We start from the raw sequence: 26,966 nt of genomic DNA on the forward strand, positions 1-26,966 counted from the left end.
ACAAAACTCAACCAAACAACCCCCCTCTAAAAATAAATAATAAGCAGAGTATAAAAAAGAATAAACAAGTATAAAATTAATGAATTAAAGGAAGAGTTTGGAAAATATATGGAAAAAAATTCTTGAAGGCCTTAATGGATGTTGAAAACTAGTAATTAAAAAAAAAAAGGCCAGAAACAGAATAACATTTTAACATTATCTTGTCAGTCCACTAATAAAGGTTTCAGAGTTTCCCTTTCTTTTGTAGTTATTTCCCAATAGCTTATTCTCATTATTAGATTTTTGCTGTTGATTGTGCACCATTATTTTTATGGGTCAGAAATTAGTTTTAAAATAATTCCTAATATTGCTGATCACTTATGATTACACAAGAGGTCTTCCTTCTAAAACATCTAAAATATCATTTAAACTATACTCAAGGCATCTAAGAAATTCTTGTAGTTCTCTATTTAAATAGCCAGTTGTGTTACATCCTACCCATGTATCAAATACATTATATCCAATTCCAAAACCATCTGGCACCACTGGCCCAAATCCACCAAGATGAACTGCAGGACTGTGTAACGTACTAGTTGAAAGGATAATATGGTTTAGTTTTTGGTAGGCTGAGTCAAGAAAAAGTTCAGGCATAGGATCACCTCTGGACACTGAAAGATGTTTTAATGCAAATAAATGGCGATCAAATCCTCTACCTAAATAAAACAAAAAGGTGCAAAGTATGTTAAGAATACGGAAAAAAAGTAGGTTATTTATTAAAGTGCAACATTATAAAACTTTCCTGTAGCTAAGAATAAATGTTGGTAAGCTCCAACATTTTAATCGATTAGATATTTACTGTTCATCCTGTAGCTATAATACAAGAGGCATTATCTTACATTAAAGATTGACAATCTTATATTTTCTGCTTGTATGTAAGCCAATTATTTAGGCATCTAAGTAGGAAATTAAGAGCCTAACTTTAGCCACCCATTTTTGAAAATGTTGGCACTTCATAGGACTCATAATGTAAGCATAAATTTCTCTTAATAATTAATCAATTCCCTTATTACCTCACCTTCCCTTCTATCCCCCAAAATGAAATTGCTTCGTTAATCTGACTCTTTCCCAAAACCAACAGATTAAAACAAACTGTAAAATTTCCAGGCCAGCCTTTTATGCATTTAATTTGGTATTCTTCTGGCACTCACCGTGGGAGTCAGGAGAGGGTACAGGGAGAATAAGGGTATACCGGAATAGCTCCCTGTGTGCACCCTATTTCAGAATAAAAGTTACTTTATACTGGATCAATTACTCAATTTTGGAAGCACACTAAGGTAATTATTCTGGAATAAAATAATTTTAAATAATTTTATTATGCAACAGCTATTCCAGTCAATTTCCCAGCACAGACAAGTCCTAAGAAAAGGGGAGGAAGAACAGAATAGAGAGGTGAGGCTCCTACTGAGAATGATCAGGGAAAGGACATCAGGTAAATTTATTCCACTTAAAATCCTAAAATCAAAATAAAGAATTCTAAGGATTAATCGCTCTTCCAGCTGCCTATTTTGTCACATCACCACTAGTATTCAATTAATTACTATTTAAAGATTTAGGATACACTGGAGTGTGAAAGGCATTAGATATAAAACACGTAATTCTATTCTTTTACTTGAAACCTAAGTAAATATTCAGAAGTTTCCCATATTGCCTTCTCTTGGTTACTGGGACATATTACATGCTCAAAGGCTGTATTTACTTCATACTTAAAGCAAACAAAATGATGGGCAACATACATCCAGCTGTATTACTAATTATACAGAGCTATGATGCTTTACAAACAATACATGTGAAAAGTTGATGTCCCAATGAGCTTGCAACTTAAAAAAGAATGAACAGGTAATGATTTACTTAATATACTTTTCATATCCAAATAGAGATGAATCAGCTCAATGCACCTCAGCTTTTATTACACCCAACATTTTGTTTCCCCTTATCTTTTTTATGTTGACCATTCCTTTTTCCAGCTTTGTTCCTCCTTCCCTTCTATTATGTACTTACCCTAGCCCTCCCCTTCTCTTATTTTTGCCTTTCCCGTGTTACTCCACTTCATTGTGTTATATGTGAGCATAATAGAACTGACTTTAATTCTGATCTTTGCCTGGATGAAACACAAAACAGGAATTCTTAAAGGTGATCTGCAAGGCAGATTTGGGGAAAAAACTGGGGTGGTACCAGTTCTTGACTTCACTATGAAGTATACAGAAGGCCTGAAAAGACGCCGGGAGGAGTGCGGGGGGTGAGATCCAAAAAAAGCATGAGCAGGGGTTGTGTGTGCGTTTGGGGTATCAGACTGGTTTTTTTTTTTTTTTTTACTTTACAAATTCAGGTATTAGGTATTATCTACCCAGGAATATTTGATGGCAACTAAATTGTCATAAGAGAAAAGGGACTGAACTATGGGTAACTGAAAAGACATTTAGTCAATCTTTAAAACTTTTTGTTTTTGTTAACATTTAAATTCAATGCCTAATAAGTAGTTTTGACAAAAGAAAGTGCTTTTGTTAATGATTCAACAACCCTAGTTGCTTCAATTAAGATGCAAGATCTAAAAATATATGTCATCCAAGACCCTCCAACAAATCAGAGTTGACACTGATATTTCTAAGCTAAAAAAAACAAGCAAAACCCATGTATAAACAATGCCATGGTTTCAGACAACCTTTATAAATCATAAGGAAGTGAAAAGGGCAGAAGGTCAATTTTAAAAAAACCCTTTCAGGTTTAAAATGAGTATATAACAACAGGATTTGGGATCTTAACATACCTCTCTAAAGAGGACTTCAGGTATCAGAACATCTAGAAAAAATATTACTAACATTTGAAAGATCACAATGACATGGAACTAACCTAATGCAGCTTCCAGTTGCAACCGTCTGTGATATTTTGAACATTCATCAATCATATTTCTCAGTTCTGCTACACTGTGTTTGCTTCGTTCTTCAACAAATGCATGTGAACACTGTTTTGTTAGTATAGATGTGGGTCGAATAGTTTCCGTGCGGCCATGTTTAAAAGCAGCAGTGCTACATGCTTCGTAAGAAGAAATAATTTTTCCAAACTGTCGATAAGCAGTAATCTGACATGCAAGTTGAAAAACAGCATCTGGACTCAGCTTTTGTTTCACTAAAAATTCTTTTCCAAACTTTCTGAATTCAAACATTCTCACAGATAGTTTCTCATTTGTTTCTTTAAATTTCATACGTGCAGCATTTATAGCAGATTGGATTGAATCATTCAATTTAAACTCCAGTCTCTCACATCTGGTAGCACTTAATGCAGGAGGACTAGAATGTGGTACAATAGCTGGGTGTCTTGTACTGTTTCTATATACTTCATTAACAAAACGAAGGACTGCAACTCCATCTCCCCAAGAATGCTCAAAATTTACCCCTGCAGTGCCATCATTAGTGATAATCAGACTAAAGGATTTGTCAAACCAACGATTAAAACCATGTCCATGAAGCATACAATGTGACAGCTCAGTATCATTCTTTGGGGAAATAATGTCTAAGCATAGGCAAAAGACTGCACTATCAATTTTTTGTAAGTTGTCTTCATTGCCGGCTTCGAGAAGCTGTTGTCTTACTGCTGCCCAAGTATTCCTGTCTTCAGTGGTGAGGTAACAAAGGGGAAACTCAGGCAAGCGATCTGCATCTTGTAAAATATAAATTAACTGAGCCTGGATTTCAGACGGATGCAGAATATTACCAATAGGATCCAAAACATCAAAAACATAAAAATGTCCATTTCTCATCACCAACAAATGTCTTCCCCGTTCATCAGTAAACAGTTCATCTTTGTTTAATTTAGGAATTCTGGAACTGTTGAAGAGACGCTTATATTGTGACATATCTAAGGGATATGCGTTTACCATATAAGCTCCATACCAAGACACAGAGGTTGGAAGAAGGCGGATAAAGTTTTTGAAGAGCCTACTTTGGCTCCATTTTGGATTGACATAATAGATATCTGGCCGTAAAAACTCATTCTTTAGAGAGTTAAGAAATTTTATTGATGATACTACCAGATTTGTTGCCCTCACTACCTGACTGTTGTATGCTTCTTTTGGATCAGGATTTAAAGAAATAAAAGGGTTGAAGTTTAAAACAACAGGGTCTCTGGCACAGAGATACATATCAAACCAGGGATCTACAAAAAAAAAAAAAATTAAGTTAATAAAATCAATTTTATTATTTTGATGTACAAACGTATTTTTATAGACACATAATTTGTATACAGCATCTCATTATTTTACTAAATTATTTGTTTCAAATGAGTACACAGACATTTATGAATGTAATCTAAAAAGAGTATAAAGCACTCAAACTATAGATACGTACTGAGTTTTTGAAAAGATAACCAATTTATCTTTTCTATTTTCAATTTCCACTTCAGATCTGAAAAGGACACGCTTTCATTGCAGTGCATAGGGATTAAGGGGTAAATTCATCCACTGGATAGCTCCACTGAAGTAAACAGCATTAAACCCAGAATTAATTTGGCCTGAGGCATAAAACTCCCAATCGGTTGGTTCTTCAATACCAAAGTAACTGGTGTCTAAGAAATATCTATGATAGGTAAACACAAGCTGTACATCTCATTTCCCACACAAACTATACTGAATAGCAGTTTTGAATGTAGACTAGGAGTAAGGACCCAAATATTCTGTTCCCTTCCCAGCAATACCACTGATTTGTTTTTTTGACATAGGGCATGTTAGTAAATTTGTTAGTGCTTCGGGTTTACCTATCAGTAAAATGAACATAACAGTTATCTATTTCATAAGAGTGTTTTGAAGCGTAATGTATTAATATTTATAAAATACTTGTAGAGCCTTATGTGAAAGCAACTATATAAGCACAAAACATTGTAAAAAAAAAAAGAAATATAAACATTTGGTTTTGTTTTTCACTGATTCTTTATAATGCATGAAAATTGTTTCAATTCCCTCCCTGTCCACTCCTCAAAATAACCATTTCATTCTGCTTCCTTTTTATATTTAAAATTTCATATCCTTACTTCCCACTCTTTGTTGGAAGTTCCTGGCTACAACTTCAGAGGACCCGAATAGTGATGTCACACAAGACTTTAACCCAAATTGCATTTCTCCCTACCACCGTTTGAGAAGTCAAGATGGATGATAAAGTTTAGGACTCTCTGACAAAGAGAAGGGAGTGAAGACATAATATCCCTGACATTTCAAAAGTAAACAACAAGCAAAAATACCCCAAACAAACCTATTATTTGGGAAAAAGTCTGAAGCAGTCTTTACACATTATAAAGAGACAGTGAAGAATAAAAACAAAATAGTATATTTATGCTTTACAGTTTACCTCTATGTAATATTCAATATTTTACTCCTAAATGTTCATATGTCAGAGCATTGTAATGACTTGGAGCCTTATCTAGGTCTCCCTTTGCGTTCCGTGTGAGTAACTAATTTAGGGAAAAGGGTTAGAAACCAGTTGTCTGATTAAAAGGACTGAGAGAATGATTCTGGGGGGACTTATTGTTGTTCCTTTTCCCAGGACCTGGGAGAGCAAATGCCTACTATCAGGAGATGAAGGCAAGAGCTAGGAAATACCAAATTCAAACTAAAATGTTTTAAATTAACAAGACAAGTTGAGGTTTTGCTTCTAAAGCCAAATCAAAACCAAATCAGAAGGAATAGTCTGTAAGACTAACACTGGATGTTAGTTGATTTCAATGGAAATGCACAGCAATTGCCATGCAGATCCATCAGAAAAAGTAACCCAAGTACTTTAATAGTAAGTTTCAAAAGAGGTTAATGATTCCAATAGACAACTGAATGTCAGAACTTTAAAAATAATAATAAAATAGAAAACAAACCTGATATATAACTTGTATGCTTATTCTTTTTATCAAATTCAACAAGTTCTCGGTGTAACTTCCTGCCCACTCCTTTTCCAAACTCCCTAGCAATTCTTTCAGTATTTCTGTAGTATTGAAAACAGTTTATTATTATAATATAGGTTCTTTAAGAGTAACTTTTAATTATAGTATTTCATAAAAATACTATTCCTTTTTGTATAACAAAATTTAGTAAAACTTTATTGTGTAGCTCATTATGTAATGAGATTGTAAAGGCTTTAGGACAGGAACTATCTTTTTGTATGGGTTTGTACTGTACCTAGTAATGTGGCCCAGATTCTTGTTTGGGGCCCTGAGGTGCTGCCACAATACAAGTAATTATTGCTCTATTTCAATGCCAACACAGAAATTACACTGGGGACTAACACTGTCCCTTTTTAAAGTACAGATTAGGGCACCTAATTCCACCGGTCCATGAACCACATCTTCAATTGGTTGATTCAATTAAGTAACTATACTCCCAGTTCTGCAACTAATTCCATATAAGCAGACCACTGTGTTCCCACAGAACTCTACTCAAGTCATTGAGCTGCATGTGTGTGCAACGATTCACAAAGAAAAATGAGAACTGTTCCTCTGTCCACTAATGACTTGACAAAGTACCTAGTACTTGCTGGAGAAATTCTGAGTATTTTGACTTTTGATTAAGTTGTATTTTGGAAAGGAGCTTCTGTTAACATACTTTATAGTTGAATTAGGATATAAAAATTAAAACTTGCTGCCTAAAAACATAAGTAAACTCTTGCTTCTTCCTGAACTAAATCAAGTGATAGGAAGAGTTACCTAATTTTCTATTCAGGATTCTGGCATATTTTGTGTTCTCAGCTTTGTTTGCAGAATTAATTGATTCAAGAATGTCATCAGAAAACGCTAATCCTGCAAACTGTTCTTGACTTCAACCTCTACCTGCACTGCACAACTTGCAGGATGGGGGCCTACCTTTGTTCAAAAGCAGAAGAGTAGATAGGATATACAGTAGGATGGGTCTAATTATCCCAAGAGCACAAATTTCATGAGTAATAAAGAGATGTCCCTACCTACTTGATTCACAAGTCACAGCACAAGAGATGTGGTCCTTGCACCTACTTGTAGAATAATTTCTATAAAGCAAGGGGACATGGGAAAACCCTTGCTGACCTTGACCTTCCTGTAGAAGGTTAAAAATAGATTAAGAACTCTTTCTTCAAGATATGTAGGGTTCCAAACTAAGGCTCTAATCCTACAGACATTTAAGAACACAAGTTCCAATTGTCAAGCCAAACTTTATCCTCAGTTGCACTTGTGACAATTCAAAGGACTGATGGCAAAATACATAGATGGAACCTTATTAATGGTCATGACCCAGAAAAAAACAAAACAGCTCACTTTAAGATTTAGTAAGAATCTGTAGGGCTGGCATTTAAAAATAGCTTTTTACTTGAAAAGTGAGCAAATCTAATCTGGAGTCATTGAGAGCCAATAAATATGGAACCACAAAATGCCCCCCCCCACACACACCCTTTTTTTGTAAACAAAGTGACTTTTGAATATAGAAGCAAACTTCAAAGAAAAATATTTTAATGAAATATTGTGAAAATAACAGTAATGCTGTGCTTGGAATTTGTATGCCAAGTTTTAAAATGAGTGTGAATTCTAATCGCCTATTTACAATCCAGGCTTCATTTAAATGCCTCCTACTCCATGTCATTTTTCATACCTGTACTGATCATCATCCAGTAGAGGTTTCTGAGCAGCCAAATATCTCTTCACACTATCCTCCAATTTTGGAAGAGGTAATCTAGAAGTGCAGAATTTTAACACAAAACTATTAAATAAGTTCAAAATATATTTATTACTAATATGGGGAGAGCAACAAGAACATTAAAATCCATGAAAAAAATGTGTTGCGGTGCACCCATGAATTACGTTATGTGACTAATCAAAGTCTCTTGAATGGGAGGTGAATGCTGTACTGACAGCAAACCTGGGGGAATCGGGGAAGTAGTAGGAATCTGGAAAAGAGAAGTAAAAGAATGGAGACAGAAGTTAAGGCATAGATTCCCCCATCCAAGAGATGGATTTATGTATTGTATACATAATTTTTTTAAATGATGAGGCTGTAATCCCAAATAATTCTGTGACTATAAAACGTATTTGAGATTTGTGCTGAAATCGCCAATTATTCAGATAGTAAGTTTTTCTTCTGTTTATACTGCATGACTTGGGCTCCTAGATTCTACAATAATACACACAATAATAAAATTATAACTGTAGCCCTGAACAAATGCATTTTTATAAAAAAGCAAGAATTACATTTTAAACCAAAAGCCTTTATAATTGTTCCTGGAGAGAACATCCCATTTTATGAACTGTTAACCAATACTAATTTCATTTTGTTAACCACTACATAGTTTACTTATCTGGGTACAATCTCCAATATCTATACTATATTTTTACTTCATTGCATGACTGGTATTTGTGTATAGATAATTACATTTTGTAATAATGAGACCTTGCCACCTTACTGGGGCTGGGTCAAGGGGAGTCCCATGCAGGGATATGGCTAGAGTCCTGGACTATTTTAATCTGGTCCTGCAGGCAATAGGAGCATCCTTGACCTGTTATGATCCTCTGGTTACGTTTTTGGGCCCATTGACCTAACGTACAACATCTGCAGAGTGAAATGCCACAGAGCTCCATTGCATATGGTATTTGCAGAAACCCTCTCTTTGGCCTCCCCACAAACCACAACAGGACTTGCTCAATAGTGTACAAAGTTTCAAGGTCTCATTATTGCAAAATGTAATTACCCATACACAAGCACCAGTCATGAAATGAAGTAAAAATATAGTATAGGTGGCCCTTGCCACTCCCATTTACCCCCCACAATGAGGTAGGGGGGAGTGGACGGGACCACCTATACATGAGACTGGTGGGTGGCCCACCATTCCAATTGGGCAGGCTGGGACTCCCACTTCCCTGGATCACAACATTATCCCTTCTGGGAGGCTGGGGTTTGTCCTGGAGCACTCTGACTGTGCCTATACCCAGTCCTCTGTCCAAAGTCCCCTTCTGACGGCATCCTAGCAGAGTCACAATGAGGTGGTATCAGTAAAGGCCTCTACACACTGATTCTTTTGTTGGGATAGTGTTAGCAGGACCTCCCTGCCCAAAGTAGCATGTTTCACAGTTAGCTCCCTATTTAGGTGAATGGGGCAGTTCTTCCATCTCACAATTAGGCTCTCTTAAAAGCAAGAGAGAATGCATCAAATAGGCATCTCTCAAGTAGTTACATAGTTTGTGTTTTCAAGATTTTCTTTACAATTATGAGGGCTGAAAATGATTTTTTGTTTTATTAAAGCTGATATTCTGATACCATCACATATATCAAAGAGCCAAATATCTAGGCATGGGTGTACCGTGCATATGCCTTAAACTTAAGCTGGCCCTACTTGCTTGCAGGCTACAGGAGTGGCCAGTATGGTTGTAGTAGCGTTCCTGGTTTATTTACTCTTTTTGGTTACTAATCATTAAAACATGGTGAACACAACTACCTACAAAGCGGGCACGGGGCTTGTCCTACTTAAGGAACTGTTCCTTCGCCAACTTTGATAACATTTAAAAATTGAAAATAATCACTCTTAAACATGCAGAGTAGGCATCTAAGCTTTCAGCAATGCCTAATAAAACTCTGCCCCCTGTGTAGCATCACAGAGCAAGGAGACCTACACATTCTAACCTGACTACGGCATTATTGGGGGGGGGGCGGGGATAAAGGGGAACAAGTAAGTACTGGTCCCATAATGTTAGTCTCTTGGTAATTGTGGTAATTACATTCCACACTAGTCAGCAAATTCATTTTTTAAGAAAAGGTTATATTTTTCCATTGAAAGAGAATCAGGTCAGTGAAAAGGAAATACTATTTTACACAATATATCCCAGGGTGTATCTATACTGCAATTAAACATCCATGACTGGCCCATGTCAGCCGACTCAGGCCTGTGGGGCTTGGGCTAAGGGGCTGTTTAATTGCAGTATAGATGCTTGGGCATGGGCTCCAGTATGAGCGTCTACACCGCAATTAAACAGCCCCTTAGCCCGGGTCAGCTGACAAGTCAGCTGTGGGTTTTTTAACTGTAGTGTAGACATACCCATAGAGGCCAACACCTCAGTAAGGACTGAAAAACTACTGCATTTATATGGATGAGTAAAACAAATAAATAGGTGTTTTGTTTTTTAAAAATAATGGATGTAAACTCTCAAGCACCAAGGCATTGGCAACCACTAAATCGAACTCGGAAGGGGGCTATTCCTAATGGGAAGATTATTTCTTAACTATCTATGGAGGGAAGTCATTTTTTGAAATATTTTGTACTAGCCACAGTCAAACAGAATATTAGACTAGATAGCCAATCCATTGGTCTGATCCAGCATGGAAGTTTCTATGTTTTCCAATGGGGAAGATGTGCATGTGCTAAGGCCTTTAGTTCTGCCCTTACTCAACCCTTCTGAGACAGGTTGTGGGAGGGAGGGAGACGTTATCTCCTTTTACACAGCCATCCCACTCAGTTTTCCGTCTCTGCTCTGGGACTCTCATCACCTTTGTAGGGAGCAAATGCATTCAGTGGGGAAAAAGAAAAGGAGTACTAGTGGCACCTTAGAGACTAGCCAATTTATTTGAGCATAAGCTTTCGTGAGCTACAGCTCACTTAATCAGATGCATTCAGTGGAAAATAGTGAGGAGATTTATATACACACAGAACATGAAAAAATGGGTGTTATCATATACACTGTAAGGAGAGTGATCACGTAAGATGAGCTATTACTAGCAGGAGAGCTGGGGCGGGAGTGGGGTGGAGAGAACCTTTTGTAGTGATAATCAAGGTGGGCCATTTCCAGCAGTTAACAGGAACGTCCGAGGAGCAGTGAGGGGTGGGGGAAATAGTTTTACTTTGTGTAATGACACATCCACTCCCAGTCTCTGTTCAAGCCTAAGTTAATTGTATCCAGTTTGCAAATGAATTCCAATTCAGCAGTCTCTCTTTGGAGTCTGTTTTTGAAGTCTTTTTGTTCTAATATTGCGACCTTTAGGTCTGAAATCGAGTGACCAGAGAGATTGAAGTGTTCTCCGACTGGTTTATGAATGTTATAATTCTTGACATCTGATTTGTGTCCATTTATTCTTTTACGTAGAGACTGTCCAGTTTGACCAATGTATATGGCAGAGGGGCATTGCTGGCACATGATGGCATATATCACATTGGTAGATGTGCAGGTGAACGAGCCTCTAATGGTGGGGCTGATGTGATTAGGCCCTATGATGGTGTCCCCTGAATAGATATGTGGACACAGTTGGCAACAGGCTTTGTTGCAAGGATAGGTTCCTGGGTTAGTGGCTCTGTTGTGTGGTGTGTGGTTGCTGGTGAGTGTTTGCTTCAGGTTGGGGGCTGTCTGTAGGCAAGGACTGGCCTGTAGGTCTCCCCCCCCCCGCTCTCCTGCTGGTAATAGCTCATCTTAAGTGATCACTCTCCTTACAGCGTGTGTGATAACACCCATTTTTTCATGTTCTGTGTGTATATAAATCTCCTCACTGTATTTTCCACTGAATGCATCCGATGAAGTGAGCTGTAGCTCACGAAAGCTTATGCTCAAATAAATTGGTTAGTCTCTAAGGTGCCACTAGTACTCCTTTTCTTTTTGCGAATACAGACTAACACGGCTGCTACTCTGAAACCTGTCATTATTCAGTGGGGAGTTGCTCTAAACAAAGGCTGACAGTAAAGTAGGCAAACAACAACCCTTGCAGGGAAGAAGCAAATTCTGAATGACCAGGTAGGCAGTGAGTAGGGAAGGGCTCATGTCTAGGGTGCAGCGTGAACACTTCTGCAGCTCCAGGGCAAGTACAAGCTTGCACTCCAGGGCAGTCTCAGAGCATAGGTGCTCTTGCCAAGTGTTTGCAAGTGGACCTTAGGATGGCCTGTGCTGACGCCAGGTCCAGCCCATGCACTGGCTCTCTAGAGCAGGGGTTCCCAACCTTTTTCTTTCTGAAGCGCCACCAACATGCTATAAAAACTTCACAGCCCACCTGTGCCACAATAATGGGTTTTCTGCATATAAAAGCCAGCCCAAGTGTGATGGGGTAGCAGCCAGGGCAATTGCCTGGGGCCCCGTGCCACAGGGTCCCATTGACGTTACATTGTTCAGGCTATGGCTTCAGCACCAGACTGCAGGACTCAGATGCCTGGGCCCCAGAGAGTGTAGTGCTAGCCCTGCTTGGTGGATCTCCCCTGCTCACGGCCCCCTAGGGGGCCTGGACCCCTGGCTGAGAACCCTGCTGTAGAGTGGGGGAGGGGGGGGACGGGCGGGTGAAGAAGTGCGGGGAGCCTCAGCCTCATCAGAGCAGGGAGGCTGTCCAGAGTCTGCCCGAGAGTTCGCTGCTGACTCTTCCCCCATTTCGGGCGTCCAGGGTCCGGGCTCCCCGCCGTGCCCCGGGGCAGCACCTGGGCAGGCTGTCCTGGAAGTGCATGGTGGGGATCGTGCTCCTGTGCACGAAGTGATGGTCCGTGTCCAGCTCCGAGATGATGCTCTCGGTCAGCCCCACGGTCCGCCAGTACCCGCGGCGCCCAACAGGCCCCGGCCGCCTCAGCAGGACGCCGCCGCCGCACGCGAGCCGGGCACGGAGCATGTTTCGCTACAAACCCGGGGCCCGGCTCAGCGCCCCAGCGGCGGGAACCGAGCAGCTGTTAACACCAACACCTCCGCGACGCCAGCGCGAGGGAGAGCGGCGGTTGAAGGAATAAGCGGTGCGGCTGCGCGAATTAGGCCACCTGTGCGCCTGCGCGCAGGCGCCCAGTAACCTGAACGGCCAGAACAAAGAGAGGGAAAGAGCGCGACGAGGGGCAGAGAATGCTCTAGAACGGACCGCGATTCCCCGCCCGCAGCGCGCGGCGGTTTCGGGTTCTGCGGCCGAGCGGCTTTTCGCTGCCCCGAGGACCCTGCCACGCAGCAGCGTGTTGGGACCACGCAGGTAAAATAGGGGACGCGGGAGAGCCGGGGCGAAGTGCCTGGGCTCAGCTCGCTGAGTCGCCGGTGCTCGGGCGCCTCCCGCAGAAGGGACGGGGACTGAAGGATTTAAGGCGCAGGCGGGGAAAGTTCGGCTGCCTGGCAGCTCGGGTTTGACGCGGGCCGCGTCGCCTTGGCCCAGGCTTTGCCGAAGCCCCTGTGGCAGCCTCGCCGCGCCGCTGGCCCATGAGGCTTCGGGCAGAGGCTTCAGGCTGGCCTGTCGAGTGCGCTGGATGGCTAGGGCCCTAGAGGCGCGGGGTGGGGGGTGGGTGGGGTGAAGCTGTGTGGGGAAGGGCTGTAGCCTAGGAGCCCACCTCCTGCTTTTACCATACCCAGGCTGCTGGCTCAGGACCTCGCCCTTCTCCTGAGCTGACAGCGCCCCTGGCCCCTATAATCTGGGCCAGACTTGTGAAGAGTTTCTGGCTCTGGCATTGCTGTTGCTCTGGTGTGGGGTTTGTTTTCTTTTTTTGGGGGGGTGGGTGGTTTGAGGTAGGGCTGTTTTGCTCAGCGTACTAAAACAATCTGGGTTTTTTTGTGTATGTGTTTAACAAAGGTGGGAGGTGCACCAGACCTGACTCCACTCTGCTGGGCTTTTCAGTGGTGTGATTCCATTGATGTGCATGGAGTTACTCCTGGTTTACAGAGCTTTAACTCATGATGCTATTTCAGTTCTCCAGCTCTAGTGTTCAAAATATTGACTTGCAGTTGGGGACATTTATGTCAATACTTGTCTGAAGCGAGGAAAGGCTGCCGCTTGGTTTATGACACATCTTATAGCTGAAGAACATTCCTGATGGCAGGCTCCGTAAAACCAAGCCTGATGTAAGCTTTTATTTTGTTTCATTAAGAAAAAGAGAGCCATGTTTAATGATGATTTAATAAATGTGTAATCTGAAATGCTTTCTCACTGCTTCTCTCTTTTAAATGTTTTGGAGAATCTTTACCTGTCTGCATTCCTTGCACACCCAAAGCTCCCATTGACATCAGTGGAAGCTCTGTGTGCATAAAGAATGCCGGATCAGATAACCAGGAGAACTATCAGCTCTTCTGAATTCCTGTCGAATCACACACTAACCGAGTGCACCAAGCTCCGTCTTCTCTGCAGTAAAGGAGGCTAAAAGTCATAGCTGAAAGACACAGGTAACACCAGCACCTCTAGGAAAATGAAGTCTTCATCCATGACTCAGCTGTACTTTCCTTTTCGTCTTCAAAACCAAGTATTTTCTCCTCATCAGCAACCAAGAACATCTGTCCCTGTTCATCTTTTTGTCTGACAGATTTCCAGTGGATACATCAGCAGAAATAATTTGAGACAATTTGATGATCTGTTGTTTAAATGTCACTGATATCAGATATGTCATTGTTTTCTGACTTCTGCCAAAGACTGGCGCAGTGTTTTACAATTTCTTTCATCTGGCAGCTGTAACAAGTGTCTCCTGGTTGCAATGTTCATTGTTCGTGGCATACTCAATTCCTATAGCTGCAAAATACCAAACAGAGTGATCCCCTTTATAATTCTTTTTTCAGCTAAATACTCTGATTTATTGTTTGCTACTGTTGCCATACTGAATAGCTTGACATGACTGTGTGACAGAGATGCCAAGTGTGTTTTTCAGTGTAAGGTTTGAGAGTAGCAGCCGTGTTCGTCTATCTGCAAAAAGAACAGGAGTACTTGTGGCACCTTAGAGACTAACACATTTATTTGAGCATAAGCTTTCGTGGGCTACTGCCTACAGTGTAAGACATTGATTAGTATGAAGCAGGTATTTTCTCAGTTTGAGTTTTATATAGTACACAATCTCACTACCGCTGAAGAAATTGGGTTTTGGATTTAACAAGGTAGACAGTTTCCATCCTACATAAATAACTTTTCAAAACTAAACATAAAATTTTTCTTCTTATTGTCAAACCGGCATTAAAATAGAACAATGTCTAGTGCAAAGGGTCTCTGAATGCTGTGGCATAACCAATATGAAACAGATTTAAATCTCACATAGGTAACATTTCATTACTTTTTAGTGTGATGATATTGTCCCCAATAGGGTTAGAAACACCACCTGTGATTATAAACATTATTTTCAAATACATTCATAGTACATGGACTTAAATGCTTTTTGAACTTTCAGATTGCTAGTATGAAAATGTGTGGTTGGAGGCTTCCTTTAAAAAGGATGCAATAAATAGTAGTTTTGATTTATGCATTTTTCCTTAAAACACTGTAAAATAATCCAAATCTTCTGTATGCTGATTGCATTTATCAATATACTTTCAGAAGATTCATTTAATGTGTAATATATTGCATCCCTTCCATGAGAACTTGGAGAACAATGATATTATACAGAAAACCAGATTATTCTCTAAACAGTGAGAACAATCCTGCACTTTGAGGGGTATGTACTAGAGCTAGTAAGATTTTGCATCTCTCGTTTAGGATATTAATGTAGTGTACCTCATTTGCTATGATAGCTGCTAATTTACCATAGCAGAGCATGTAGTTGTGTAAAATGGATTTATCCTGTGCATAGTGCATCAGTATTCAAGATTCCTGGTTTGAAATTCGTGTCCTCCTGGTAACTTTACATGGCAGATGACAGTTCTAACATTTAACTGGACCTGATAATGATAAATACATATTTAATCATAATACAGAATCTTTACAAAGGACTTCTGGACCTTTTGTGGCAGTTCAATCCGGTAATAGCAATGAGCTTGTTTAGCTCACTGCACATAAGCAATATGTATAAATCTAAATCTTTTTTTTCTTGAACCTTTTCTGTGTGGACTCTTCTACGTCCTGCTAAAATCTTTGGGTCCAAGAGACACTACTGTATTATGTGGCTCCCATCACACTGTAGGGTAATGCAATATCTCTATGGCCTGAAATGAAAAATAAAAACACAAGAGAGAAGAGCCAGTTAAAAAGTATTTGATAATTGGTAGACAAAGTTCAGATCTAGTATATGACCCACAAGGATTAAATTCAGCATCTGTGGTTTGCAAAGTTCAGATTTCTACTATGTATATATTTGTGTGTGGGTTTTTTGTTTTGTTTTGCTTTAAATGGAAGCCTTGAGCAATGTTCTGCCTAGTCTTGTATGCCCATGTTAATAGGAAATGGTCAGTTACATTACAGAAAGAGGAGCTAATTTGTCATCCTATAACAGGTTGGCAACCTTTCAGAAGTGGTGTGCCGAGTCTTCATTTATTCACTCTAATTTAAGGTTTCGCGTGCCAGTAATACATTTTAACGTTTTTAGGAAGTCTCTTTCTATAAGTCTATAATATATAACTAAACTATTGTTGTATGTAAAGTAAATAGTTTTTAAAATGTTTGAGAAGCTTCATTTAAAATGCAGAGCCCCCAGACCCGGTGGCCAGGACCCGTACAGTGTGAGTGCCACTGAAAATCCGCTCGCGTGCTGCCTTTAGCACACATGCCATAGGTTACCTACCCCTGTCCTATAAGGAGGAGGAAGGTATGTGTAAGATGAGTAGGGGTCAGTCTTCTTCAGCAGAATTTAGTGACAGGCAGTCTGAGATTTCTGACTTGGGGAACAGATGACTTGCTGTGCAGGAAAAGTACCTGTTTAGCTTAGTGGAATACTGGAGATAGACTTCTCCATAGTTAAAGTTCTTGCCACTGTTTAATAGGTGGGAGTGGAAGGAAATGTTATGGCTTGCCAGGTGAAGATCTAAAGGCCCAAACCTCTGTGTAAGGACATGGAGAGGGTGTGTACCATTATTCCAGCCCACGGGGCAGAATCTGTTAGACCTACGCACGTGGTGGGGAAGGAGAGATTCTGTTAGAGTCAACCCCAGCCAACTTCCTTACACAAAGTTTAATTACCCAGGCTTTGTCCGGAAAGGAGTGAATTTTTCCCTTAAATGAGACTATTAAAATGCGTGCATGTAAATAAGTTGTATTTATTCAAAACCACTGTTTCACTGATTTCATATGTTAGATCATAAGTACGTGTTTGATGAAACCTAAACAACCAGGATGTGTGAATATTATTTACAATATTAAAATTTTAATGAAGCTTTTGTGACAGATCATTGGGTAGCCCACACCTGTAGAAAAACCCATGTAATGGGATCGCAGAGGAAAACTCAGGAAAGATTCCCTTAAACATTTTCTACTATATTGTTTCATTGGGTGCTGGAACTTGTTCCCCCAGCAGGGATTACCGAAATCAATGAATCTCCAAGTGTCTGTAGGAGATTAGGGCGGTGTCCAAAGCTCTGAGTCTCTATAGCAGGGGTGGGCAAACTTTTTGGCCCAAGGGCCACATCGGCATCGTGAAACTGTATGGAGAGCCAGGTAGGGAAGGCTGTGCCTCCCCAAACAGCCTGGCTACTGCCCCCCCCTCAGAACCCCTGACCCATCGAACTCGCCCCCCCCCCCACAGCTCCTTGTCCTCTGACCGCCCCCTTCTGGGACCCCCTCAGCCCCATCCAACCACTCCCTGTCCCCTGACTGCTCCCCAGGACCCCCTGCCCCTTACCCAGTCCCCCGTCCCTGTCCCCCCCACTATGCTGCTCAGAGCAGCAGGAGCTCGCAGCCTGGCCGGAGCCAGCCATGCTGCCTGTGCTGCCCAGCAAGAGTGGCGGCCCAGAGTGCTCGTGGCGCTGTGGGGGAGAGGCTGTGAGCTAGCCTCCTGGGCCGGGAGCTCAAGGGCCGGGCAGGACCATCCTGCGGGCCATGGTTTGCCCACCTCTGCTCTATAGCAACTCTCTTTTATGACAGTTCTCCCCCAGACCCTGGCAGTGTTGTTGTCTTGAAGTTGTACTGCCAGGGAATTCCTCAGCTGTGCTTGCACAAGGAAGTCACCTTGGGGGGAGGGATAGCTCAGTGGTTTGAGCATTGGCCTGCTAAACCCAGGGTTGTGAGTTCCATCCTTGAGGGGGCCATTTAGGGATTTGGGGCAAAAATTGGGGATTGGTCCTGCTTTGAGCAGGGGGTTGGACTAGATGACCTCCTGAGGTCCCTTCCAATCCTGATATTCTATGATTCTATGAAGGAGGCAGCCCAATGCATAATGACCTCCATGGAAAAGATAATACAGACAAAATGTAGTATATTTTGCTTGTAATCTCTACTCTTTCTGGGGGAGGGGAGTGGACAATGAGAGTTCCCTCTGGTCATCCTGCTCTAGACCATCCAGTTCCTTCTCCCTCCCTTTTAAACCCAGGACCCAGTGCTCAAAAATGACTGAGCTGCACTGTTTAAGCAGAATGTAGAAAATCTTCACAGCCCACATGCCAAACAAGACTTCAGGTCAATTAAATTCACCCTTTTGGGGGAGTACTTTATTCACACAACCTGTCATAGTCTCAAACCCAGTCATCTTCTGTGGTTCTGGTTCATTCATATTACAGTTATCTTTCCTCAGGGTTATTCTCATAGTCACCCATTTTCAGAGTTCTTGGTTATTCACAGTTCATGCTTCTAAATGTATGGTTACAGGAAACATTCCACTCAAACATCCTCCCCAACCTTGGTCCTACTGTAGTCTAGTATGTTGCAAACCCCAGCTCTTCTGTTCAGACCTTCAGTCTCCAAAGGCTACTTTTACTTACTTTTATGTAAGTGGATTAATGGACACAGTCGAAGCATTGTTTTGGCACTAACTCACTTGACTTTTTATCCAGCATCACTCACTACTAATGAAGGGTGTATTAGGTGACATTGCCAACCACTTTGAGGGCCAAGTGAGAAATGTGGTGCATTTTTAAATTCTCTCCCTTGAGAAGAACTGCCAAGAAAGGGCAACGAGACTTCAAAGAGGAAACTACATCAGTGGTCTTTCAGCTTCCTAAGCCAAAGTTAATTGCAGTGGGGGAAACTGGGAAGTGGGACAAAAGAGAGGAAATTTTTGAGAAAACTACCATTTGGTCTCTCTTGCTGTAAAAGTAATATTTATAGTTTATAAAAGCTATTAAAATAGGAGGAAAGATTTTTAGAATTTATTTCATTGCTATAATAGGTATTAAATATTTTTTGGTCTTGTCATATATGTGTATTTCATATATGTTAGGGCTTGATCTTGTGCCTCTGGAAGTCATTGGCAATGCTCCCATTGACTTCAGTGCAGAGGGTCAGACACTGAAGTTTATAAAAATGGTCCAGCCAATCAGTATGGATATTCACAATTGACTGGTATGAAACATGTGTAGTGATATTTATATTTAGTATCTCATATACAGTTTTCTGTTTTTTATTAATTTTGCATTAGTGTTTTTTAAATAATCCAGATTCTGCAGTGGGAGCGTTTTTGTTGATGATTCCATTGGTTATTTTGTGAATGATCATGTTTGAGTGATTCCACGTAATTTGATGTTTTTTCTTTGGATTACATTAGCCAAACTGAGCGGAGAATTTCCTCCTATAGCCAGTTTTATATTTACCTTATTATTTACACTCTCACACCAACTCCCCCCCCCCCCCCCCACTCCCCCATGTGTTTAGACCATAATATGTGCAGTGCTATTTGGTAGAAACCATTGCCAATTAGATTCAGTCTAAAATGAAAAAATATGCCTCTTCACACAGGTAAAATATTGCATCTTTTTATTAGACCTAAAAATTGGCCCTTTGAAAATGGAGTTTAACAGCACGTTAGCACTGAAACATACTTTTAGATTTTCTATAGCTATCAGCCAACTGTTAAAAATACTTTTATACAAGTAAAAGGTTTGAATTGCTTAAGTAGAAAGATTCAGCCTTTCATACTTCATTTTTCTTTTTGCAGCCTTTCCTTAGCGGGGGCTACTCTCATTTATCTTCTCTTACTTGGGTAGGATCTTCATAGTTCAGAAGGCTGTCTTCATACAGATTGGATGGCAGTGAGCTCATATATTTATTTGTTCTCTCTCTTCCCCCCCACCCTGCCACAGAAGAACGCCATGTAATCAGCTCCCTTCCATGCAGTCGAATGTGCTGTTGCTGAAGAGCCTTTGTCTTTCTTTGCTGACCTGGCCACATTATGTTGGTTCTGCAGAAATGTCAAGTCTCTCCATTGTATGAATTATGCCCTTGGGTAGGGTTGACGTAAGGAGACGGCTGAGCCTGGGGCTGCCTGCTGCTGAGGATATTTGCTGAATTCACCTACAACAGAAGCAGATTAATAGCAAGGGCTTGTCCTGGTACTGTCACATGCAGTTACATTCATTGACTTGCAGGGGCTGAAGGACTGAACAGGAGGTTAGAGCATTGAAAACACACCAAAGCCACTGAATATGTGACAGGAATCGTTGAGGTTACATCTGTGAAGCTACATGTGGAAATGGACAAATAAAAAGCCAAACAAGCTGGTGATTTATAAAGCACTCCTTTCCACTTCTGCTATTGGATTTGAGATCATATATGTAACTCACTGTTGACTCCTGGGGTGTTAGTCTAGTGAAAGAAGAGGCTAGAGAAGGATTAATATTCTTGTTTTGATATGAAAGTATATTCTTAGCCCCCCCATCTCCCCTCTTCACCAGTCTTCGCTAACAGCACTTCTTGTTGTTTTAGGTCTGTTCATGTTGTAGCCTTTGGAAATGAGAGAGATGGATTTCCTGAAGACAATCAGCAATCAAGTCTGATCTGGACCTATCTTGGGAGAAGTGCTCTCATTTCAGCGACTGAAAGCAGTTTGCTGCTGAACTCTGCAAACCATGTTGGAAATCCTGTGTTTACTGAATATCAAGCCTGTGTGTTTGGAAATGTCAGACTGGTGGTACATGACTGTCCCCTTTGGGTAAGCGACTAGTCTGAAACTATGTTCTGCAATCAACATTGTAGCCACTCCTAATTCAGTCCAAATACAGTGGGGGTATTTTTTTTTCAAATGATTTTGATGGTCTTAGCTCTTTAGTGGTATTTTAACCAGTCAAAATATTAATTTAAAAAGATTGGAAGTTTACTTCTAATGTTAAAATACAACCACCAAAACAAATACTGACAGTCTCTTGGAGGAACAGGGGTAAAAGACCCTCATGAGCAGGGTCCTAATCTATTGCACCTATATGGAGGTAGTATTTTTCAACTCTGTTCAGTGAAAACTGCATGAAAATAATCCAAAAGAAAACAAAAATGTTTTGTGAAGCTTGAAAATCACTCTTGATCAGAATGTTTTGATACAACAGTTCTTTGAAAATTATTGATTTAAATTTTATGATTGGTCCGTTCTAAGGTACAGTATATGGACTCATTTTCATTTCTAGTGGTTCCTGTTTAATATACTGAATGAGCAAGTGTAGAAAATAAGCTCCTAAATCAAAAGCGTTAAAAAAATTGATAGTTTTATAAATTTAGCTTTTGTTAGCAGTTTTTTTTTTCCATTATGTGCAATAATGGACTGATTTCTCTGTTTTTGTGAGATTGTGAGAGAATCCGCACCCTCCTCTATTTTTGTGATTATTTCAGAGCACTATTTATTTTATTTTTTTTTAATTGTTCAAATGTTTGTTCCATCTGGTGACTTCATTAGTTTCAATTTAATAATATTATATGGGGCCTGATACTGCGTTCCTTGCACACCCAAAACTTCTGTTGGAGTCTACAGGAGTTTTGAGTGTAAGAAATGCATGATGAAGCATTGGTAGCTTAAGACCTGGGTTAGTCAGCATTCTGTTCTCTAGTGGTAGCCTGTGTTTTTGATCAATCATTTTGCTTTAATCAAAAAATTCAGATGAAAGAGGATCCAAGTCTGAAAGTCTCTCACCCTTATATGTGTAGTCCTGTTGACTTCAGTGAGACCAGACCTGTGAGTAAGTGCTGCTCAACATAAATAAATGTTGCAGAATTGAACCTTTAATTAAGAGGCTATAGGAGAGTAGTAGGATAAATTGGGAGGCGGGTTGGTGGGTAGATGGAGAATGGTATAAGAAGAACATCCTATTGCCTGGCTTGCAGAGAGTGGTCACACATTCAGGAATTTGTTTTAGTTTTACAATCATATGAATTTTTTGGATGTCTTAATACAACCAAAACTTGAATTCAGAAGACCTTAGGATCGCAGTGACTGAACAGCAGTGGCAGCTTATATTGTTGTCACCCACTTCATGCTTCTGGGAATGCTACCAGTGTAACTTCTACTCTAGTCTTTCCCAGCTGGGGCAGGTGAGAGGTTTCTTAGGGCATGTCTTCACTAGCAACGTTAAAGCAGCAGCGCTTTAATGCGGCCGTGTAGTCACGGCACCATCGCTGGGAGAGAGCTCTTCCAGTGCTCTAAAAAAACCCACTTCCACGAGGGGAGTAGCTACCAGCGCTGGGAGCACGGTCTATACTGCCACTTTACAGTGCTGAAACTTGCAGCGCTCAGAGGTGTGTTTTTTTTTTTCACACCCTGAGTGAGAAAGTTGCAGTGCTGTAAAGTGCCAGTATAGACAAGCCCTTTGTGAACTGTGGAGAACAGTAGGATGAGCATTTTTTGCTTACGCTTGAGGCTGTCTCTGGTTATTTGTGGTTTTTTCAAGGGTGGATCCCTTAGGGACTTCTGTCTTCTGCAGGCTGAAGGTTCTAGGTGTATTTGGTGACACTGCCACTTCAATGCCACATGTCTATGGTGGTTGAGAGTTTGCAGTTACTCCTGCTGGTGGCTGGAGATTTGGCAGATTTAGTGAGTGAACAGTTCTAAAGAATCTGCTCACATGCCTTTATGACTAAGACTAGACATAAAAGGGCCATTGTCAGGCATAAGACAGATGGTTGACATTTGTGATTTGTTCAACTGGTCTTGTCTGCCACATGTCTTATCTCAGTGGCCTGGAGAGATTGTAAATGGTTGTGCTAACTATTGGCTGATGTTTAATGTTTGGCTGTCACTAATAAGACTGCAGCCATCTGTAGTTTCTTTTTGGAAAATGCACCTGATCTTATCTATATTAGTGAATATCTACTTTAATGTTACAGCAAAAAAGAAAAGGAGGACTTGTGGCACCTTAGAGACTAACACATTTATTTGAGCATAAGCTTTCATGAGCTACAGCTCACTTCATCGGGTTGCATCCAATGAAGTGAGCTGTAGCTCATGAAAGCTTATGCTCAAATAAATGTGTTAGTCTCTAAGGTGCCACAAGTCCTCCTTTTCTTTTTATGGGTACAGACTAACACGGCTGCTACTCTGAAACCTTTAATGTTACAGCTGTGTCTGTATTAGCTCTGTTTGTGGCATCTGAATATGCAGTCCAGCATAATTTAGAGAAAAGGGGTTGGCTGTGTGTTTTGTGACTGATCTCAGGTGTGAGACACCTTGTCTCCATATTGAGCTGCATTTATCCTAAATGATCCACAGCTGTGCGGGTAAATTGTTGAACAAAAATAAATATGGGATTCTGGTGCCAACTTATAGGAAGTTTTCCTTGCACAAGATTATTGCAGAACTCTGCATGATTGCCGGTCTCTAGTTGGGATGGCCAAGAACTGGAATGTCAACAGTGTTGCTACCTAAGGTGGGCGAGAGGTGCATGTGAGGAACTATATAGGAGTTTATACAAATATCTGCCAATGCTATATTTAGGTCAAGTCAGTGCTAATAGTTTCACTTACTTGAACATAGCAGTTAATTCACAAACTAATTTAACAATTTTAAAACCAAATATATATTTGAGGTTATCAAAATACATTCCAGTTAGAATTAAAGCAGTCACAACTGTATGTTGTAGTGATTTTTCTCTTTCATCTGTTCCTACTTCTTAACTTCTGCTTTCTCTTGTTGCCTTTTCTCTCCTTCCTTCCCTTATATTACTCTTCTCTCCATTTTCAATTCTGTCATTCCCACAACCTCCCTTCACAGATCATACTGCTTCTTTTTCCTTTCCATTCCTTCTGAGCCCTCTGTTCTGCCTTTTTCTATCTTTCTTCCCTCCCTCCACCTCAGGGATGAGCAACTAGTGCAGAGGTGGGCAAACTATGGCCCACAGGCCGGGACCGTCCTGCCCCACCCTTGAGCTGCCTGCCCCCTCCCCGGCTGTCCCCCTGCCCCGCAGCTTCAGCATACCGCGCCCCCAGCGCTCTGGCCCACCGCTCTTACTGGGTAGCACTGGTGGCGTGGCTGGCTCCGGCTGGGCAGCTGCAAGCTCCTGCAGCTCTGAGCAGCATGGTAAGGGGGCAGGGAGCGGGGAGGTTGGATAAGGGGCAGGGGATCCCGGGGGGCGGTTGAATGGGGCAGAGGTTCATGCAGGGGCAGTCAGGGGATGGGAAATGGGGGTTGGATAGGGGTGGGAGTCCCAGGGGGCCTTTTGGGGGCGGGGGTGTGGATAGGGGTCGGGGCAGTCAGGGGACAGGGAGCAGGGGGGTGGGATCCTGGGGGTAGTTAGGAGTTGGGGTCCCGGGAGGAGGTGGTCAGAGGGCAAGGAGCAGGGAGGGTTGATGGGTCGGAGGTTCTGAGGGGGGCAGTCAGGATGTGGCGGGCCAGGCTGTTTGGGGAGGCACAGCCTTCCCTACCTGGCCCTCCATACAGTTTTGCAATGCTGATGTGGCCCTCAGGCCAAAATGTTTGCCCACCCCTGAACTAGTGGCTTGGGGAACATTCCTGGCCTGCCAGATCATTTTATTTGTCCTGCCCATAGGTGGGGTCACAGCCTGAGAATTTTTTTTTTTTTTTCCAATTGAGCTGGGTTGCTGAGGGGCATGTCTTTTAGTAAAGTTGCTGCTGCCTCAGACCACTTTGCTTCCCCATCAGCACAGGCACTGATTCAGACCACACCACCCAGCTCCAGTTACTGCCTCCTCAGTGGCTGGCTGAGTGGGAGGTAAGAAACACAGGTTCTGGCCAGGCCCCTCTCCCCCCACAAAGCAGTGGGTGGATGAGGGTAGGGTTCACCTCTATCAACAGAGAGGAAGTAACTAGAGCTAGGTGGCTTGGGATGGAGCCATAGTCTGCGACTCTGGGAATTGGAGTGAAGCCCAGGATTGGGAGCAGGAGCCCATGCTCTGGGTTGCAATGCCTGTGTCAGGGTTCACTCTGAACTCTGGGGTACAGATGTGAGGACCCGCATGAAAGATTCCCTAAGCTTATTTCTACCAGCTTAGGTTAAAAACTTCCCCAAGGCACAACTCCTTCCTTGTCCTGGGATGGTACTGCTGCCACCAGCAAGTGAGCTAGACAAAGATTCAGGAAAAGGACCACTTGGAGTTCCTGTTCCCCAAAATATCCCCCAAGCCCCTTCACACCCTTTCCTGGGGAGGCTTGAGAATCCTATACCAACCAAATAGGTAAACAGGGTGAGCACAGACCAGACCCTTAGGTTTTTAGGACACTAAAAACCCATAAGGTTCTTAAAAGCAGAACTTTAAAGAATAAAAGTAAAAGAAGCACCTCTATAAAATCAGGATGGAAGGTAATTTTACAGGGTAATAAGATTTAAAACAAAGAGGATTCCCCTCTAGGCAAAACTTCAAAGTTACAAAAAACAGGAATAAACCTCCCTCTTAGCATAGGGAAAATAATGTATTTCCTTGCTTTACTTACATTTTTTGTAATGTAGATTCTTATTTCTGGTAGGGTTTTAGGAGAGGTGTGTGGGTTTTTTTTTTTTCTGCCTTGGTCCTCTCTGTCCCAGAGAGAACAACAAAAGGCACAAAAACAGAACAGATTTGAAAGGATCTTCTTCCCTTATTGGTCCTTTTGGTCAGGTGCCAACCAGGTTATTTGAGCTTCTTAACCCCTTACAGGTAAAGGAGGGATTTTATGGTACCCTTACCTGTATGTTTATGACAGCCTGTCATTGGTCCAACCATGTATCGGTCACTCATGGTGGAGCAGGGCTCTGCCCCACACCCCTTGGCTCTGGTTACTGCTTTCCCAGTGGCTACCCTCTTGTAACGGACCTGACCATGTGTATATCTGGCTTTGATTTGCCATGCTGCTCATGGGCCCTTCTGAACAGGTTTTGAATCGGCCAGGGTAACGTGCAGCCAGCTTTCACACCTGGGGCCAAAGAAGGGATCCCATGTGAAGCTGTGGCCAAAGACAATGTGTCTCAATGCTGACAGCCACCCTCTGATCATATTTGATGGTCGTCTGAGGGCTCTGAACTTTGCTGATGAGACTGCCACACATTTGGCTTGGCAAGCTCTTCGTCTGATAAGAACATAATTGGCTGCCAGCTCCCACAATATGATTGTGCCCAGCCCCATTGTCTGCTTTGCTGAGGGGCGGGGAGCATTTCTGCCAGTGAGGAGACAATAACCAGAGCTGGGTGGCACAGTGGCAGATCTCCTTCCCTTTTGACGTGAAAGAGAATGGCATGAAAGAAAATGGCCAGGCAGTGGAGAAAAAACATTAAGAATATTTTACTTTGTTGTTTTCATTTATTAATCCCCTGCTCTTCAGCACATTGAAAAAAGGTTAGTGAAAGATTTATGTGTAAACTGTTGGGTTTTGGGTTTTTTTTTTTTTTTTTTAATTTGAAGGTTGTGCTCTGAAGGGTTTTATATTTTAAGAACGCTTTGGTTTTACACTGTTAATACACAATTAATTGTATGTTTACACGTATACTATACAAACGTTTCGGATTTATAAGATATGTAGATTCTTTTAATTTAAAAAAAAAAAAAGTATGGCCTGCCAAAGAGTTTTAGTGGATTTTGTGGCCCTCTGCTACCTTAAAGTTGCCCATCCTTGCCTTATTTTCTGCTCCTTGCTTTCCTTGCTCCTTTGCTTTGTGGCTTATTTCATCCCTGGCTTTGTTTGGTTCCACCTTCCTGTGGTTCTCTGGTTTCCTCTCCTGCCTGATACTGTTTAGAGTGTTGGGAGATCTTCTTTGCTGCTCTCATATTCCTGGGACCACTTTTGAAGTTCTCCAGCTTAGTGATCCTTAGGCTAACTGTGAGATTAAACTGGTTGGTACATAAGATAGGAAATAAGATATGAGAACTATTCCCCTGTTCTCAGTAGATTAGTATCCAGGATGACAATCTCTGAAGAGAGGGCATGGATAGATAAAATGTCATATAGACAACTGCCCGCTTATTCACCTAGAGATGACCCTTATAGGTCACC

The 26,966-nt window shown here is 41.6% G+C and overlaps 2 protein-coding genes across 8 annotated transcripts in view; one reads left to right on the top strand and one right to left on the bottom strand.

Annotated features, from left to right (window-relative positions):
- On the bottom strand, window positions 1-12,706 carry LOC125636850 (carnitine O-palmitoyltransferase 2, mitochondrial). Its single transcript, XM_048850620.2, has 5 exons — window positions 12,411-12,706; window positions 7,628-7,708; window positions 5,890-5,996; window positions 2,887-4,188; window positions 1-692 (listed from the first exon to the last, which is right to left on the bottom strand). The coding sequence occupies exons 1-5, from the start codon at window positions 12,593-12,595 to the stop codon at window positions 364-366; spliced, it is 2,004 nt and encodes a 667-aa protein (XP_048706577.1). The 5' UTR covers window positions 12,596-12,706; the 3' UTR covers window positions 1-363.
- A 93-nt stretch (window positions 12,707-12,799) lies between these two features.
- Window positions 12,800-26,966, top strand: part of RHOBTB3 (Rho related BTB domain containing 3) — a 73,886-nt gene continuing 59,719 nt past the window's right edge. For 5 of the 7 annotated variants that reach the window (XR_012668476.1, XR_012668475.1, XM_075128584.1 and 2 more), the window contains exons 1-3: window positions 12,800-12,937; window positions 13,678-13,794; window positions 20,492-20,717. Coding sequence is in view for 5 of the 7 variants with exons in the window: in XM_075128584.1 (XP_074984685.1) it covers window positions 13,766-13,794; window positions 20,492-20,717 (255 nt within the window). In the remaining 2 variants the exon portion in view is untranslated. Of the gene's footprint in view, window positions 12,938-13,525; window positions 13,795-20,491; window positions 20,718-26,966 lie in introns of all 7 variants that reach the window. The other 2 variants (XM_075128586.1, XM_075128585.1) reach the window with 2 other exon arrangements.

Source organism: Caretta caretta, chromosome 5, assembly GCF_965140235.1.
Source record: "Caretta caretta isolate rCarCar2 chromosome 5, rCarCar1.hap1, whole genome shotgun sequence".
NCBI lineage: Eukaryota > Metazoa > Chordata > Testudines > Cheloniidae > Caretta > Caretta caretta.